Source organism: Hypomesus nipponensis, chromosome 2 (genome assembly GCF_054491055.1).
Source record: "Hypomesus nipponensis isolate SF chromosome 2, ASM5449105v1, whole genome shotgun sequence".
In the NCBI taxonomy this organism is placed as follows: domain Eukaryota; kingdom Metazoa; phylum Chordata; class Actinopteri; order Osmeriformes; family Osmeridae; genus Hypomesus; species Hypomesus nipponensis.
In genome coordinates this window covers 15,928,208-15,945,610 of record NC_140362.1, presented here as the reverse complement: position 1 = coordinate 15,945,610, position 17,403 = coordinate 15,928,208, and the positions used below count along the sequence as shown (strand labels likewise).

The 17,403-nt window shown below is 50.7% G+C and overlaps 1 protein-coding gene across 3 annotated transcripts in view; it reads left to right on the top strand.

Annotated features, from left to right (window-relative positions):
• cdkal1 (CDK5 regulatory subunit associated protein 1-like 1) overlaps positions 1-17,110 on the top strand; it is a 158,612-nt gene extending 141,502 nt beyond the window's left edge. For 2 of the 3 annotated variants that reach the window (XM_084708553.1, XM_084708550.1), the window contains exons 13-15: positions 4,697-4,780; positions 6,159-6,323; positions 16,503-16,796. In XM_084708553.1, coding sequence (XP_084564679.1) covers positions 4,697-4,780; positions 6,159-6,323; positions 16,503-16,664 — 411 coding nt within the window. In that variant the 3' untranslated portion in view covers positions 16,665-16,796. Of the gene's footprint in view, positions 1-4,696; positions 4,781-6,158; positions 6,324-16,502 lie in introns of all 3 variants that reach the window. The other variant, XM_084708551.1, reaches the window with a different exon arrangement.
• The last annotated feature ends 293 nt before the right edge of the window (positions 17,111-17,403 follow it).

Genomic DNA, 17,403 nt, shown 5'->3' with positions numbered 1-17,403 from the left:
CTCTCTCTCTATCTCTCTCTCCCCCCTCTCTGTCTCTCTCTCTCCCCCCCCCCCCCTATCTCCCCCCCTCTCTCTCTCACACATACACACAAACACGCACACTTCCTAACAAGCACCTCACACTGTGCACACACTCAGCATAAATCACTTGAGCCTCCTCTACCTGATTGCAGCTGGCTGGTCTGCAGGGCAGAACAGCTGTCAGAATCCCTCTGCAGTGTGGACAGTATGCAATGTGAGAGAGACAGGGCTATGATGGTGGTACACAGGAATGCACAAGCACAGACCTGACACTGATACCACAGCACAGAACTTTCCGGATATGGGTTCTCTCCTCTATGTCTATGTGTCTATGAGTAGTCTTCAAGGTTTTCCTTACAGGGTAAACTGTGTGTGTGTGTCTGTGTGTGTATGTCTGTTTGTATGTCTGTGTGTATATGTCTGTGTGTGTGTGACTGATGTTTTGGGAGCGTCCGCTCTGGCGGTGTTTTCTGTCATATCCAGGGTGATGTAATTGTGTGCAGCAGCTGTAGCAATACAAAGAGCCCATGGGCCTGTGTGTGTGTGTGTGTGTGTGTGTGTGTGTGTGTGTGTGCGTGCGTGTGTGTGTGTGCGTGTGCGTGCGTGTGTACTGTAGGCTGACGGATGCTGGATCTGTCTTCTCCCTGACAAACAGGATTAGTCATCCTCATGACTGAGTACTGTGTCATTTGTGTCATCTCACTGAAATTGATGAAGCAATGAAATTAATGTGTGTAGCGGGGAGGAGTTTATACCCGTTCGGCTTTCAGTCTTTGTGTATGTGTATTTATGTATCCTTGTGAGGGGTGTGTGTGTGTACATGTGTAAGTGTGTGTGGGAATCGGTGTGTCGGGGGGGGGGGGGGGTTGAAGTGTGTGTCTTGGGTGTGCGCTGGGGGTGCGTGTGTGTATGCGGGTGTGAGTGACTGTCAGGAAGCATTATGACCTACAGCACAACCGCCCGACAAAGATTGAAATGGAAGAACCTCATCAGTTTAAATAACATGATTCATAGTTGGATTTGTCTTCTCACGACGCAGCATCACTTCACTTCCAAAGTTCTCTAAACACACACGACTGTAAATGATGTTTGAGTGCGGTTTGGAGAGCAGCGCTAGCTTTCCACCGTGTCCCAGTGATTTTCCGTGAAACGGATCAGAGAGATGAGTCGTAATGGACACAGCTGTATGCTGAGCAGGAGAGACAGAGAGAGAGAGGGAATAAGAGAAAGGGTGAGGGGGAGGGAGAGGGGTAGTCAGACATCATGACTGATAATACACAGGGATTGCATGGGCCCTACAGGAGCAGCCCGTGCTGCTGACTAGTAATTGCTGGGGGGGGGGGGGCTCTGGGATTGGGCGGGGACCACATTTGGACACGATGCAGGTGCACAACACACTGTTCACATGTAATTTTTGCCCCCATGAGCCCCCTATCCAGCATAGCAGAGATGGAGAGAGAGAGAGAGAGAGAGAGAGAGAGAGAGAGAGAGAGAGAAAGAGAGGGGGGGGGGGGGGAGTGGGGGAACTTAAAAAGCCAAGAAAGCATTAGTGATTTGGCAGGGCCTCAAGCTGCAGACTTACAGACACACACACACATGTACACACACACACACACACACACAGGCGGGCCTGCCAAGCATCTATTCATGGGGGACTGGGGTAATTGTTATTCAGCTGTCCTTAATGAGATGCGGCTGGGCAGGAGTGGGAAACTAGGCCACTCCCCCTGCTTTTGTTATGCTAATTAGGCACCATTAGAGAGTCCTCCGCCATGTTCCTGAACTCATAAACTCACACACCCCTCCTGCTCACTGCACACACACACACACCTATAAACACACACACACACACCTGCTCTCTGTCCAGTGCTGAGCAGTGTTGACGGGTGAAGGGAGAGGAGTGTCCTTGTGACGCGTTTGGCGTGCCAGTTTGGGCCTGACACCTCGGGACGCCTCGTTACCCTCACTCCGGTGGGACGCTCAAACCAGAGTTCTGTCCTGATGCATTCTGGGAGTGCCCCATGGCGTCTGCTGCAGAGGATGTTAGACCACGGCAGGGGTAACGCAGTACCATGCATGGAAACTGTGCGTGTGTGTGTGAGATCTATAGGCCCTGCAAGAATCAGATCCTTATTACCATACAGACGACACTGCAGAGGATGCTGTTCATCATGTGGATTAATTATCAATTAAACACTTTATCCCAAAGATCTACTCCATATCACTTTTGTCTTCCCCTAACATATGATGGAAGGCTCTTGAGCTTTGCTGACAGAGTGTGTAAACACACACACCGTCACACACGCACACAAGGTCGGTCTCGGAGGAATTCTGTGTCTGCAGCTGATAAGACTGTCATTTCCCCACACGCACACACACACACACACACACACACACACAGAGGGAAGCAGATTTCTTTCATCACACATGTAAACCATGTCTGTGTAAGTCATCAGTCCTCTTCTGTACTTGGTGTTTCCAAGCGCCGCTGAAGATTACCACCAGTGTTTGTCCTGAGCCCACAGAACCATCCTGGTCCCCATTGATTACAATCCAACGAGCTTTCGATATGTTTTTTTTTATGGAGGCGCGAGCTGAGGGGGATTGGGAGCCCCCTCCCCACGGCATCCTAATCCCGCCCCACAATTAGATTAGCACGCTATCGCGGCGCATCGTCCATACCTTAATCCCGCGTCATTATTCCTCATCTGATTGTGTACCTGCTAATCCAGCAACCTGGATTAGAGTCAATTAAGAAGGAAGAGGTTTCCTCTGATCGCAGGCCAGAGCGGGGGAAAGAGAATATCAGCTCCACGCCAGCAACCATCACGCTGTAAGGAACATGTGGGAGGATTGCAACTAAAAGCATGTTAGTTTGTCAAAGAGTATGGGCCTTTTGTTTTTTGTGGCTTTTTGTCTGTCTCTCTCTGCCGTGGGCATCTCTTCTCTTCCATCCATTCCCCTGCCCTTCTGTCCTCCTTCTAGTTTTCCTCATCAGTTTTCTTTGTGGAGGAAGAGTGTGGGGCTTTGTTGAGCTTCCTGTTAGTTCTTTGTTGTGGAGGTGTGCATGTACAGTACGTGTGGAAGTCAGTGTGTGTGTGTGTGTGTGCGCGCACGCTTTAGTATGTGTGTACGTCTCTCTCTTTCTCTCTTTCTCTTTCACTCTCTCAGCACACGTTTAGTATGGGGAGCGAGCACTGGAATTTGCGTGTCAAATAGAAACTTTCCCAGCACGTTGTTTTTTGCGTGCGTACATCTAATCTCGATCAAAGCTTTAATCAGGTTGTGGGCACACAAGCATGGAGACTGATCCCCCCCTCGTGAATCAGCCCACGCTACTCTGCTCTTCAGCTGGGGGCTCCAGTTCTGTACCTCTGGGCTTCCCACTGCTCCACGGGGCATGCTCGCATCGGTTAACCTCAGGTTAGAAGTTGATGTCTGGACCACATCTCCCACAAAGGTGCGTCTCTGGACTCAACTATAGTCCTGCTCTGTCCTAGAGTCCTACTCTGTCCTGTTCTGTACAGGCATTGTGGGACGGCCAACAAGAGACGACGGCTAGGTTTTAATAAGCCCTGGAACCAAGGGGGGGTGTGTGTGTTGGTGTGTCAAAGAAAAAGTGTGTGTGTGTTTGTGTGTTTCTGCTATCAAGGCTCCTCCACTTCTCTTCTCGTTCAAGTTGCCTTTTCATCTGCCTCTCGCCATCAGGCCCTGACGGGGTGTGTGTGTGTGTGTGTGTGTGTGTGTGTGAACAACAACAGGCTCTTTCTGTGCCAGGCCAGGCTGAGTAGCACATTTAGGGTTGTCATCTCAAAAGGCCAGCTGCTCCCCTTCTTCCCCAAATAAAGTGAAAGCAATTTGGATATCGTAAAGACACACTATTCACTCTCTCTCTCTCTCTCTCTCTCCCTTTATCTCTCTCTCAGTCTCCGTCTCTCAGTCTCTGTCTTTGAAGACAAGCATATGGGTGCTCTTGTAGACAATGAACATGCACATTTGAAGTCTGGGTCTCAATTTGACTAGGTGTGTGTGTGTTCCTCATACGTGTCTGCTGTGGATCTTGTCAAGCCATGTTGTTTATGTGGTGAACGTCATATATATGTTATTTGGCAACCTAGACTCTAACAGCAACTCTGTGTCCAAGCAAAGTCTGGACTAGACTGGACTAGGACCAGAGCAGTGCCTTGTTCCTTATTTCATGAAGCAAGCCATCCGGGTGCTGTTAAAGGAAAATTCAAACCGATTCTGATAGTGTGTGTGTGTCTGACGTGAGATCCCAGTGAACATGAACATACAGAAGCTGTAGTCCTCAGTGAAGGGAGGCGACGAGGACCATGGCTCCTCTCAGGGGAAGGATGCAGGCAGACATGTTTGAGTCTGGCTCTTATTGTGAATCGTACCTTGGAACAAGCAAGCACAATGGTAGATTTCGACGTTTATCTATCCTAGAGAGAGGAAGTTGAAGCACACCAAGGTGAGATTGTGGCTCCATCTGTGAGTGTGTGTGTGTGCGCCCGCGCACACATGCGAGAGTGCGTGTGTTTGTTCAGGGTTTTAAACAGAAGGTCATTGTTGGACGGTTAATAACCAACTAAGCGTGTCATTTAGATGTTGTCACTGCAAATAGTCTCACTCCCTCACCTGTTTTCTGTTGTGCTCTCTCTCTCTCTCTCAGGTTGGGAAGAGGCAGTATGTTCTTGTGACTGAGGAGTCCTTTGATGCACAGTACTATGTGGCTCACAACAAGTTCTATGAACAGGTAAGACACAGCCCGTGGTTTGTCCATTGACATGGTTCTGACTGTATGATGTGGTGACTCAGTACCACTGATGTTAAATGGGCTCATCATAGACAACCTCCAGCCCCGTGTTGGGGGGGGGGCGGGGGGGGGGGGCATCGACAGGAGCTTCCCCAGGTTAGGGCTCTCGAGGGTGGGTTAGCTGTTAATCAGCCACCCTGATACCCTCTGGTACTTTAGGCTGCAACAGCATGTGTCTTACAAACTCTTTAATGTGAAAACACTGGGTCAGACTCCAGCCCTGGGCCATAGTACAACGAGAGGGAGGATGGGAGGGAGAAGATTCCTGTCTTCTCTGCACATGGCTTCAAAGAATCTTGTAAAAAAAAAAAAAAAAAATTAAAAGAAACTCCCAAAAAACTTTCAAACATCTTCAAATAAATCAATTTACTCCTACATTTAACGACTATGAAGAACATGTTTGAAGTTATGCTTTTAAAGAAAGTTCAGTGGAAAGGGGAAGTGACTGGTCGTACCCCCCCCTTCTCCCAATCTGGCTGTCTTGGGGCTATGAACGCCGTTACAAGCGTCAATCAGTTACCTGCACACCAGGTACATGTTAGAAGATGGATTTGAACCAAGCCCCCCCCCCCAACCCACCCACCCACCCTCCCACACCCAACCCTCCCCTTCCTCCCTCACCCATCCCACCCCCAGGGTGAACTCCTGGCTTCTGTTCTGGATGTCAGCTGTTGTTCAGGAAGGTGGGGTTGGAGCCTTGGAGAGGAGGGTTGAGGCAAATGTTGGCTTCCTGGATGTGGGATCCAGCTACAGTTTTGAGCTATCGTACATAGAGGGGAGAGGGGGGGGGAAACGAACATTGGCTACTATGGATTGCTGATGTTTATTGGCTCAGCTGGCGTGCTGATTCTCATTGGCTAAGCTAGCAATGCAGATGCTTGAGCTTGAGGGTGGGCACACTTGAGAGAGAGAAGCAATCGACACACCGGTAGTCAAGAATAAATTCACCACAGTGTCACAGATAGACGCCGGGTTGAGGACAACCGCCATGTCCTTCGGCTTATTGGATCCAGGCTTGTGAAACCCATAGGTGCTTGGTGGCCTTGAAGTCTTTGACATTCTGTTCAGGTCAAGGATAAAATGATCTTCTACACTTACTTAAAAAATTAAGTAAACACGCACACGCTGTCAAGCACACAGTCTCAGCGTCATGCACACTGTCTCACTGTGACCCCAAAACTGCCTCGTTTAACACGCATGCTGCTTGACAACACACACTTCCTGAATCCAAATGTTTCTTCTTACAATAGAGAACTGACATTGTGTCAAACCTGTGAGGTTTGGTTTAAACCTGGTGTGTGTGTGTGTGTGTGTACAGGTGCTGGTTCCCAAGAGGTCGGAGTTCAAGGGGAAGATGATTGAGGTGGACATCTACGAGGCAGGAAAGCATTTCCTGAAAGGCCGGCCAGTGGACCAATCAGAGGTCTTCACCCCCTCCATCTCGCCGCCCTTGGAGAAGGGACAGGTGTCTGGACTCACTCAGGTCAGCGGGCTCTGGGGCACACACACACACACGTGCGGAAAAACCTCCCTCCACAGGTTGCTAGTTAAATTTGCTCTATTGATTATGCATTGTACCCCTAACACAGATGTGTTACCGAGCACTCTAGGATCCAGCTTCTATCTTCCTTATAAATGCGGTTCATTTCTTTTGAAGCTTTTCACAAACCGTAAGTTGATACATAAATCCATTGTTATTTGTAATAGTCTTGGGTGTAAGAGTTATTCAGGAAAGCTGTCTTGCTCTCCTGTTTTACCACTGCAGAGTGACGAGACGGGAAGTCAAGGTCACAACCACACACAGTCCCCGTTGTTACCTCCTGTAGCCATGGCAACTAAGTTTTATCCAAACGCTGTTACATTGTTTTGTTCTGCTGGGACGAGTGTACAATAGACTGTGTTTGTGTGTGTGTGCGTGCGTGCATGTGAATAGTAGCAGGATATTTCGGAAATAACTGTAATGAAGAGCGCCGTCCACACGGTTTGTTTGGAGGCAGCAGGTGTGCACAGTGCGTGTTCCCCCGGGAGGTTCCATCGCCCCCTCTCCTCGCCCACACGCTCTCTCATCTTCTGCTGTCCCCTGTGTCACCCTGCTATCCTCTTCTCCACACCTCCATTCTATCGCCCTCTCTCTCCTATCCTCTTTTCTCCGGTCGCCATCCCCTCTTCCTTTCTCTCCTCCTCTCCTCTGTCCGCCCCTCCCCCCGCTTCCACCCTCCTCTCCTCCTCTCCTCTGTCCGCCCCTCCCCCCGCTTCCACCCTCCTCTCCTCTGTCCCTCTGTCACATCACATGGCCGCTGAAATAATGAACCTCAGAGTGACTCCTTTCTAATTGGTTAACTACTGGAGCCCTGGATGTGGAAGCCCAGGGATGGATGATAGCGGACGGTAGTTAGAGGGTCATTTACAGCCCATTACCCCTCCTTCTCCCTCCATAAACCTGAAGAGATGACACCATCCCACCCCACCCCTCCACCACTCCCCACCCACCCTACCCCTCCTCGCTGAACACATGGAGTTATTAGGGGAGAGTGGAGGTCAAAGCGCGACGCAATGGACCATTTTTTATTCTTTCGTTTTCCTGCGTTGCATTTAAACTCATTTCCTACCCGACTGTCTCGCGGACAGTCAGCATCTCGGTGGTGCGCAGGAGAGCCGGCTCCCTCCCCCCACAGGAAGGAGTGTCACTGGGAAAGTTTAAAGACATGATGTCATCGGGCTGGTCAGGGCTGGTCAACTCAATACGGGCGGGTTGCCAGACTCTGTTTCTGTGTCTCACCTCTCTCACTCTCTCTCTCCCTCCTTTTCTCTCTCTCTCTCTCTCTCTCTCTCTCTCTCTCTCTCTCTCTCTCTCTCTCTCTCTCTCTCTCTCTCTTTATGTTGTGCCAGAGTCAGGCTGTAACAACTGATGGAGTGTGAAATTAAAATGTGTAGCACATTCCCCAGCATGGCTGGGTGTCCTTCACTGCAGTAGCAATGTGGAGAAGGTGCGCCGGTGAAAAAGAACTCTGAGCCCCAGATTAACATATGGAGAAGAAATAGTGACAGTTTAGCCAGCCGTATCATTTCCAAATTGCTCATTTCGTCCAAGACCCTCATGTGCAGACACGCACACTCTTTCTGTGTGTGTGTTTGTGTGTGTGTGTGTGTGTAATGGGAAAAGGTGACGGTGTTTAAACACACACACACACCTCATCCACTACAAGAGAGGAGAGTGTGTGCAGACAGTGAAAACCTCTCTGATTGCATCTCTCGGTAAACCCACATTAACACTGCTTCATTCTCTTACGTAAGGCATTCACAAGCACCGGCCTTGCACGCGGCCCCTACTGGGTGTGTAAAGCGGTACAGACACGCACGCACGCACACCAGAGGAGTCCTCGTCCTCTCCATGTGCATCTTCAGCTGCCTGTGAGACTGACAGCTCACCACACTCCCAGCTTCTCTCTGCCATTACCTTGTCCTACAGACCTCCATTAGCATCCACTCTGTCACCATGATGACACAAAGCCGCCTCCATCGTGTGCATTTCAATGCATGCAAGCCTTAACAGTGCCCCACACACACACACACACACACACACACAAACACACACACATAGAGGAAGTTTTAATGGCACACATAATTAGACCTGCCTAGCTCTACACCCACGCAATCATTCCTCTTCTCATCATCTTCGTTTTTTGTTTTTTCTCTCTCTCTCTCTTCCTCTTATTCATTTCTTGTTGTTTGTATGAGCCGTTTCCTGGGTGTGCGACTCGCACACTTGCAGACACGTGCGTACACACACCTGCTCGCATTCGAACGCATGTAGACACACGCGCGCTTTCAAGCTTGGAAACACACACACAGACACACTCACTGCCCTCAGCAGGAGGCCTCTGAACACAAGAGGGCTTCAAGGTCTCCGATCGGCAGAGCCCAGTCTAAATGATCACAAATCCAGTAATGAACACATCTTACACAAATAATAAAGGAGAACTCCGTGAAAAGACTTTTGTTATTCGCATCCTTTTGTTAGCTGCTCTAGAATATTCTGTTTGAGGAGAACCAACACAAGGTTGTGGCTGAGGAGAACCCATCAGTGTGTATTCAGGTTTACAGTCCATTTGCCACTCTTTCAACCAGCACTTACAAACATGAAACACTGGATCAAGACGTGTTTTGTTTCTGTTCTCCATTAAAGAGCCCGAGGGGGGCTTGTGCTCTTTTTAGGCGTTATGACATTAGTTCCTATCTCCCTTTCTCTCTCTCCGCTCCCCTCTCCCCTTCTACACTCCTCTGCTCTCTTCTCCTGTTTCTCTCTGCCCCATCTCCGCTCGCCCGTTCGCTCAGTCTCTCCCCGCACCCTCGCCTGCTTCTCTCTCACCCTCTCTCTCTCTGTCTCTGTCTCGCTCTCTCTCTGGCCCCTCTCCCGGTCACCCCTCCCCACCTTGATAGAAAGTGCTCTCTCCATTGTGAGTCAACTGAAGGACTCATTACAGCGTCTGCCAGGAGACACGGCCCCTGTGCAAGGGAAGAAAGAGGCCTGCTCTCCTCCCTCCATCCCCACTCCCCCCCTCCATCCCTCCCTTTCTCCCTCGGCCATCCTTGCCTGGAGAGCAGCACCAGATAATCAGCTCTATTCACCCGGTAGCCTCAGAAGCAGCCGTTGCAGAGAGGTAGAGAGAGAGAGAGAAACAACATGCGTTATCCAGCGGATGACAAATGAAAGAAACCCCAATATGGAGGCTGCTTCAAATTGGCGAGCCCGCGTCTTTCTTTCACTCCATCTCTTTTTCTTCCTCTCCCTCTGTCTGTCTCCCGCTCTTACGCTCTCATCCTTTTTTCTATTTTCCTCCTCGCTCCCCCCCCCCCCATTCTGTTCGCCTCTCTTCTTTTCTCACCTTGTCTCCCCCCCTCCTCTCGTTCGCCTCTTTTCTCCCATCTGCCCGTCCTTCCCTCTCCTCCCTTCCCTCTTTCGCTCTCCTCCTCCTATTCCTCCCCTGCTCAGTTTCTCTTGGCTCTCCCATCCTCCCTCCCCATATCTCTGTTCACGGGTGACCTGGAGGCCGCGGACGATAACCCTGGACCCGGCCTGGCCCCAGACCCTGAGCGGCTGCGGTGGCGGCAGCAGCACACACAACAACACGCCTGCATTATGTATGACAAGCAACACGCCAGGCCGAGACATCCAAACGCCATTAAAAAGGCGTCCAGTGGCGCTCGTCCCACGGCAGGCTGGAGCTGGATGCGTTTGTTTTTGGCACTGATGATGCTTCAATAATTCATGGGCAGTGCTAACCCCCCCCCCCCCCCTTTGACCCCCGCCCCTTGAGAACGAACACCTAGAAATGATGGATTAAAAAATGCCGCTTACTCGTTTCACTACAGTGGAATTGTTGCCAGCCTTTTGCATCATCCACACACATACACACACCTAAATACACTTACACATTAACAGTTAAATGCAAATACACGTTTAAAATGCATGCGAGTCTGGACGTCAGACACACACACACACGCACACATTTACTCTGACACACACACCCTCTCCCTCCTCCGAGAGGTAGGACAATATTTATCTGTATACAGTAGATTTAATCTGCTGTACAATGGAAGATGTTTACTTTAATGTTGCTTTATGCATATATTTGTGGGGGGAAAAACAGAGATGATATATCATTCATTTTGCTGTTTGATGTTGTTATTCCCCCCCCCCCCCCCCCCTTGTCTGTTTGTCAGATACAATAGCTAACCAGGTTGAACGCTCACCTTCCCAAGTATTTGTGCAGACGTCTTGATTCTAAGATGTCAGATGTTTGTGGGGGACCTTTTCCCTCCCGCGCTCGTCTGCTATGAGGAGTGGTACGACCTTATCAACCCCAGAACGCTGACCCCAGACAGCCTTCCCGTGTTAACCCCACAGGGCTGGTGAGCCCTCCACAGCCTCACCACAGAGTCACCCACCATTGAGATGCACCTTTAAAGAGAATCATATTTGATATTTAACTGATTGTAGTTATCTTCAGAATGGCTCAGTCTGCCCACTGAATGTCCTTTCTAAACATGTATTTTGTGTCCGGTAATTCTTAGTTTGTGATGCTCCCTCGATACTGTTCTTCTTCTATCATTTATGTTGCGCTCTGTCTCCTTTTTCTTTCTTTCTTTCTTTTTTTCTTCTCTCTCTCTGTCTCTCTCCTCTCTCTCTGTCTCTCTCCTCTCTCCCCCCCCTCTTTCTCTCTCTCTGTCTCTCTCCTCTCTCTGTCTCTCTCCTCTCTCTGTCTCTCTCCTCTCTCTGTCTCTCTCCTCTCTCTCTGTCTCTCTCCTCTCTCCCCCCCCCTCTCTCTCTCTCTGTCTCTCTCCTCTCTCCCCCCCCTCTTTCTCTCTCTCTGTCTCTCTCCTCTCTCTGTCTCTCTCCTCTCTCTCCCTCCCCCCCTTTCTCTCTTTCTCTCTCTTTCATCCTCTCAGTAGTCCTGCTGTGATCCCCCTTTCTCTGTCTACACACACTTATAAGCACTTTGCAAGTTCTCACTCGAATGCACACACAAACGCTCTTTTACACACACACACACCTGCACATACACACACAAACCTGCACATACACACACCCTCTAGCCTAAGGCATGTTTCCCTTCTCTCTGAAGTTATTGATGGTATATATCACACCCATACCGCAGTGTTACTGTACACCTGTATCCTGGGGGCTAGAGTTACTGTACCTGCACCTGAGACCTGGCTGGATCCATACACACACTAGCCATACACACACTCCACACACACACTAACAATACACACACTAACCACACTCTGTATCCAGACACACTCCTTCCAGACACACAGGGCCAGTGCTGTTAACAGGCCTCTTCAACTTAGTGTGTGCTTCACGTGTTCGGTCTCGTGGATATGTTTGAAAATTTGCACAGATGAGGTTTCACAAGACGGTGCATCCCATGAGTGACGGGGGAAAGAGGAAAACAGAGCGGAGGAAGAGAGAGCAGGAAGAGAGAGCAGGAAGAGAGAGCAGGAAGAGAGAGCAGGAAGAGAGAGCGGGAAGAGAGAGCGGGAAGAGAGAGGGGGAAGAGAGAGCAGGAAGAGAGAGGGGGAAGAGAGAGCAGGAAGAGAGAGCAGGAAGAGAGAGCAGGAAGAGAGAGGGGGAAGAGAGAGCAGGAAGAGAGAGCAGGAGGAGAGAGCAGGAAGAGAGAGCAGAAAGAGAGAGCAGGAGGAGAGAGCAGGAGGAGAGAGCAGGAAGAGAGAGCAGGAAGAGAGGGCAGGAAGAGAGAGCAGGAAGAGAGGGCAGGAAGAGAGAGCGGGAAGAGAGAGGGGGAAGAGAGAGCAGGAAGAGAGAGCAGGAAGAGAGAGCGGGAAGAGAGAGGGGAAGAGAGAGCAGGAAGAGAGAGCAGGAGGAGAGAGCAGGAAGAGAGAGCAGGAAGAGAGAGGGGGAAGAGAGAGCAGGAAGAGAGAGCAGGAGGAGAGAGCAGGAAGAGAGAGCAGAAAGAGAGAGCAGGAAAAGAGAGCAGGAAAGACCAGGGGAGCGAGAGACGGACGGGGACAAAGACGAGGTGGTTCCTCTGATATCTCCTCTGACCTCTCCTCTGACCCATGACCTCGGTCGCTGACCAGTAAACCCTGCGCCCCCAAGACAGACTTCAAGTCCTCTGCGACGTGGCTTTCTTCACCTCCTGACAGTGTCGCTGGCCCTGGCCCCGCTCCCCAAAGAACAAGCCTTTACTGTGGCCTGACCAGGACAGCCCACGCCTGGGGCTCATGGGAGAATGTGTGCGACGCGGTCGGTTTTGTCCCCGTAACCGCCATCAAAGGGTCCGCCGAGGAGAGCGCTCGTCCCTGTGAATGCGGCCTTGTGATGGGTGACCACAGGTGACGGGAAGGGAAAGTTCAAGGGGTCAGGGGTCAGAGGCTGTGGTGGTTACTGGGAGGGAGGGAGCGGAAGGCACAATGGTGACCCTTGTTCAGTGGAGGAGTTTTTTTTTTTTTTTGGCGTGCCCCATGGGAGGTGTTTGAATACACTAACGCTGAAGGCCTATCTCTGTAGCCTCAGAGGGATTTTTACGGGGGGGGGGGGGGTGGAGGTGCGGGGGGTGGAGGGGGGGGGGGCTGGTTGGTTGAAGGAGCTGTGGAGTTTGTTTCTGGGTCTCACGGCATCACTCGTGCAACACCGCGTCTTATAAACTCTGGTTCTAAAACCCTCGTCTGGTATCTCACTCCTTGGTTGAGGGTTTCGGAAACCTGATAGGGGTTTATAGAGTCCAGGAGGCCAACAGGAAGCCGCTGGTCCTCTATGTGGAGAAGGTCTGTCCACTGGTAGACCAGTCTGTCTGCCTGAGGAGATCTCCACGGCTTCAGCAGGGTGATGTCAACAGAATGATCTCTCTCGCTCTCTCTCTCTCTCTCTCTCTTGCTCGCTCTTGCTCTCTCTCTCTCTGAAATTAATCTGTTTACCTAGATGTGCATGGCCTGCTGGCAGCCAGCCGGGGGATACTCATCTCTGACATATCAGGATGCTGTGTGTGTGTGAGAGAGCGCAGACCTGTCACTGGGTTCAGCCTTTGTGTGTGGGTCGGTGTGGGTGTGTGTTGACAAGACTGGGATCAATAAGACGTCTCGTTTGAGACGCGTCTGCACACCTATACATTCTCAACTAGATTAGAACCTGCATTCTACATAAGGTCAACACAGAGGGAGAGTGAAGAGACACATTTGTCATGCCACACACACACACACACATCCCAAAGCCTCCCTTCACAAGACTTCTTACCCATCAGCCATTGCTCCACAGAGACGCACTGGAACAGAATGGAATCCTTAAATATGATCTATTTCTCTTCCCCCAATTAGTTTCTCTCAACTCAGCCAGACGACTTGGTGAATCGAGAGGAAAGGAGGAGGGTAGGGAGGCCAGGAGAGAGGAGGGGAGGGAGGTGAGGAAGAGGGGAGGGGAGAAGAGAGGAGGGGAGGAGAGAGGAGAGGAGGGGAAGGAGGTGAGCAGGAGGGGAGGGGAGAAGAGAGGAGGGGAGAGAGGTGAGGAGAGGGGAAAAGAAAGGTGAGGAGAAGGGAGAAGGCGAGAAAGGTGAGGAGAGGGGAGGGGAGGGGAGGGGGGAGTGAGGCGAGGGTTTATCTGAGGAAGCTGGCAGGGGAGCGATCCATCTCCTGTGGTGTCAGCAGGTTTCAAGGAGCTTATTCATCCTGGGCTGAGCACGGTGAGAGAGGTGCTGCTGCCGGAGGTCTCCTCGCCAGTTCAGGCGTGTGGTGACGCTGAGGCCCAGACGATGGTGCGGGGGGGGGGGGGGGGATTGTAACACACTCAACCAAGCGGCGAGGTTCAGGGCGGAACATCCTCTCTCTCCGCTTTTTTTTCTTTCTTCCCTCTTTCTGCTCCTCGCTCCCTCTCTCCCAGACCGCAGCATCGGCCTGAGGTTAGGCCACTGTTGTCTGACCTCCTCTTCTCTGGAAGCTGCGTGCATTCTGATGAGCAGAGAGGCGCAGAGGGAGAGGGAGAAGAGAGAGAGAGAGAGAGAGAGAGAGAGAGAGAGAGAGAGAGAGAGAGAGAGAGAGAGAGAGAGAGAGAGAGAGAGAGAGAGAGAGAGAGAGAGAGAGAGATTGAGCCTGGGGTAGCAATGTTCGTCTCATATCTGTTTTTATTTTACCGTCTAAGTGCTGGGACAAAGTGAAATACAGTCCAGAAATAGAAAATCTGCTTCGGAGTCCTGACTGTCATTCTTTGTTTCTCTTTCGCTCTGTAGTGTCTCTTTTCCTCTGCCTCTCTCTATTTCCCTCTGCCTCTCTCTCTTTCTCGGTTTCTCACTTAACAAGGTTAAAGTAGGAGTCAACTGCAGCAGGCTGACAGACTGAACATTTTTCTAGATTCTAGATTCCTTTGAACCCGAATTGGATTTCTTTCGGCTGCGTTCTGGTTCCCAGCCTGTTAAAACGAGTCACACATGCACAGTTACAAATCTCTCTGCCTCATTGAGTCATATCTCACCGCCACAGAGAGTACGGTGTCATAACACCAGAGTGTGGGTCTCCAGAGTGCGTGCTGATGTGCACCCACACACTGTGCACACACACACACACACCTAAAGTACACACACGAAGGACACACACTCGCAGATTTAATGTGTATCCTGTACGGTAACGCTTAAAAACAAACTGTAGCTACGCTAAAGACACGGAAAAAGAAGAGGAGAAAGGGATGTTAAGAGAGAGGGGTGGGAGCTCCCAGGAGTGAGCCTGCTAAATGAGCTCCTAGCTTTAGAGCAGCTGTGCTTCGGTATAGGTGTGTGGGAGGTGAGCCTGGAACTGCATTCTGCGCTTGTAGAACACCCACACACACACACGCACACTTTCTGACATGTACTGAACACACCTTTTCTCTCTCTCTCCATCACACGCACGTCCTCTCTCACACACACACACAAACACACACACCCGTAATTCACACGTCTACCACTCAGAGTTCATCCACATGGTGTTACGTGCCTCATGTCAGTAGTAGGGAGGTGAGAATAGTAGGATCGGGGAGGGGGGGCTAGTTTCAAATGAGGTTTAGATCAGGGTCCAGTTCAATCCCTCTGTGACATAACTTCATGGGAAGGCCTTTTCAGGACGACATGAATTGACGAGTGAATAGACAGTGATGGTCCTGTCCTGGTGACGTTACGGGACGTCAGTCAGTCCCACGTCAGACCAAGCCACATTAAAGACTAGTCTCTTCATCTGTCTTCCTTCCTCCCAGGCTCGCCTCATTCTGCCCAGGTTAGACACACCCCCCTTCCCCCCCCCCTTCCCCCCCCCTTCCCCCCCCCTTCCCCCCCCCTTCCCCACACACGTACACGCACGTGTCACACACACACCCACTCACTCGTGCGCACGCACACACGCACCCGACTGTCGAATGATGGGATATGGGGCAAAACCCTATACTTCCCCCGTCCCCCCCCCGCCCCCAGCTCTCCCCCCGGATGAGCGCTTTGAGATGAGTGATCAAAACAAGTGTTCCCATCTTGACAGGTTTTCCTTGCAATGGGGAGAGGGGGTGGGGAGGGGGGGAGCAAAGGGGAGCTTCTGAGCTCTATCAATTACCCCAGCCGAGACAGAGGGAGAGGAAGATGTGTGTGAGAGAGACTGCCAGATCTCTCTCTCACCATGAAGGTATGTAGGGGAGGTCAGGGTCGGGTTCGTACAGCAATCCGACTCTGGGTGTCTGAAGGTTGCTCAATGCTTCTTAGTGTGGAGTTCCTGGAAATGGATTGTAATGACACCAGGGCGAGCCTTTAAAGCTGAAGGTTTTTGTCTACCTCAGGGTGGACAGGCTGGACAGAGAGCAAGACTTACTGGAGGCTGGAAAAGTAGCATTACTTTTTCAGGATTGATACTCTAACCATGTCGTCCTTACGCCTGGTTTAAATCACTGTATATTTTTATGGACTGTGAGTTTTCAGTGCAAATGCCTATATTTAGCTGAGCTTGACGCGGGCAGGTTTTAACGTTCAGTAATACGGACAGAACAACTTTTGGGTGCGTACGGACATTGTATGACCAATCAGAATTTGCACTTTTCACAACTGCTGCACAGTAGCCTATCAGTACATAGCACAACAGTTTGAAGCACACCCACCCTCTGCAGACATCCGTAATGCCTTACGTTTCTGTGTTTGTACAGGAAGCAGCGGCCGCCATGTCTAGCAGCGCCGGGGGAACCCCGCCCCCTGCGACCATCATGATTGGCTCGTGGAGCGTTGACAGAGAACGCCTGAAGATGCTGATAGCAGGACTGACTCTGGTGGCGGCCATTTTGTCGTACATATTCGAGAAACTGGACTGAGGATGTCCCCAAACTCCACATCTTACCCCTGACCCCAGACTAATAATTCTATAGCCATTTACCAACTGACCCACACACTGAGAAGATCAGTCTAGGAGTTAATTGGACACGTAGAGGGGAACAGTGATGTGGTGGGATGTGGGCGTGGACAACATTCAGCCTATAGGAAGACTTTTTGTCCGTCTTTTCAAAGACTGTTTAACTAGAGATGCATTGAGAGTTAATGAGTATATGATTGTTTAGGTGGTCTACATATGTATTTCTAACACTCTAATCAAGGGTGACGCGTTCACTGACCTTCAATGAAAGGTGTTAATATTTGACCAGACCCACACACATAGAGACAGTATATTTTGCATATTAATGCCTCCCTCTGTGTTTGGATGGAGGGGGGTTTTAGGTGTTGTTTTAACTGTGTTATTAAAAGTTTACTTTGTGTCTCTCCACATGTTTGACGTTTTTTCCTTTTTTGTTTTGGGGCGCGGGGGGGGGGGGGGGGAGTCAGCGTGTATCTGGCGTCAGTCCTCTCAGTGTTTGATCTGGCCGCGGTAGTCAAGAGTCTACAGGTGTCTTATTGTCTGGCTGACCGCTGACTGGCAGCTTCTTCCTCCTGTTTGTTCGCAGCATAAAGCAAACTTAATAAACCAAACCTCCATGATATCTCCTGGGTGATATTTCTGGAATGTTCCTCTGGCTGGGCAGTGGGGCTGGTTACAGGGACTGTGTGTGCATGTGCGTC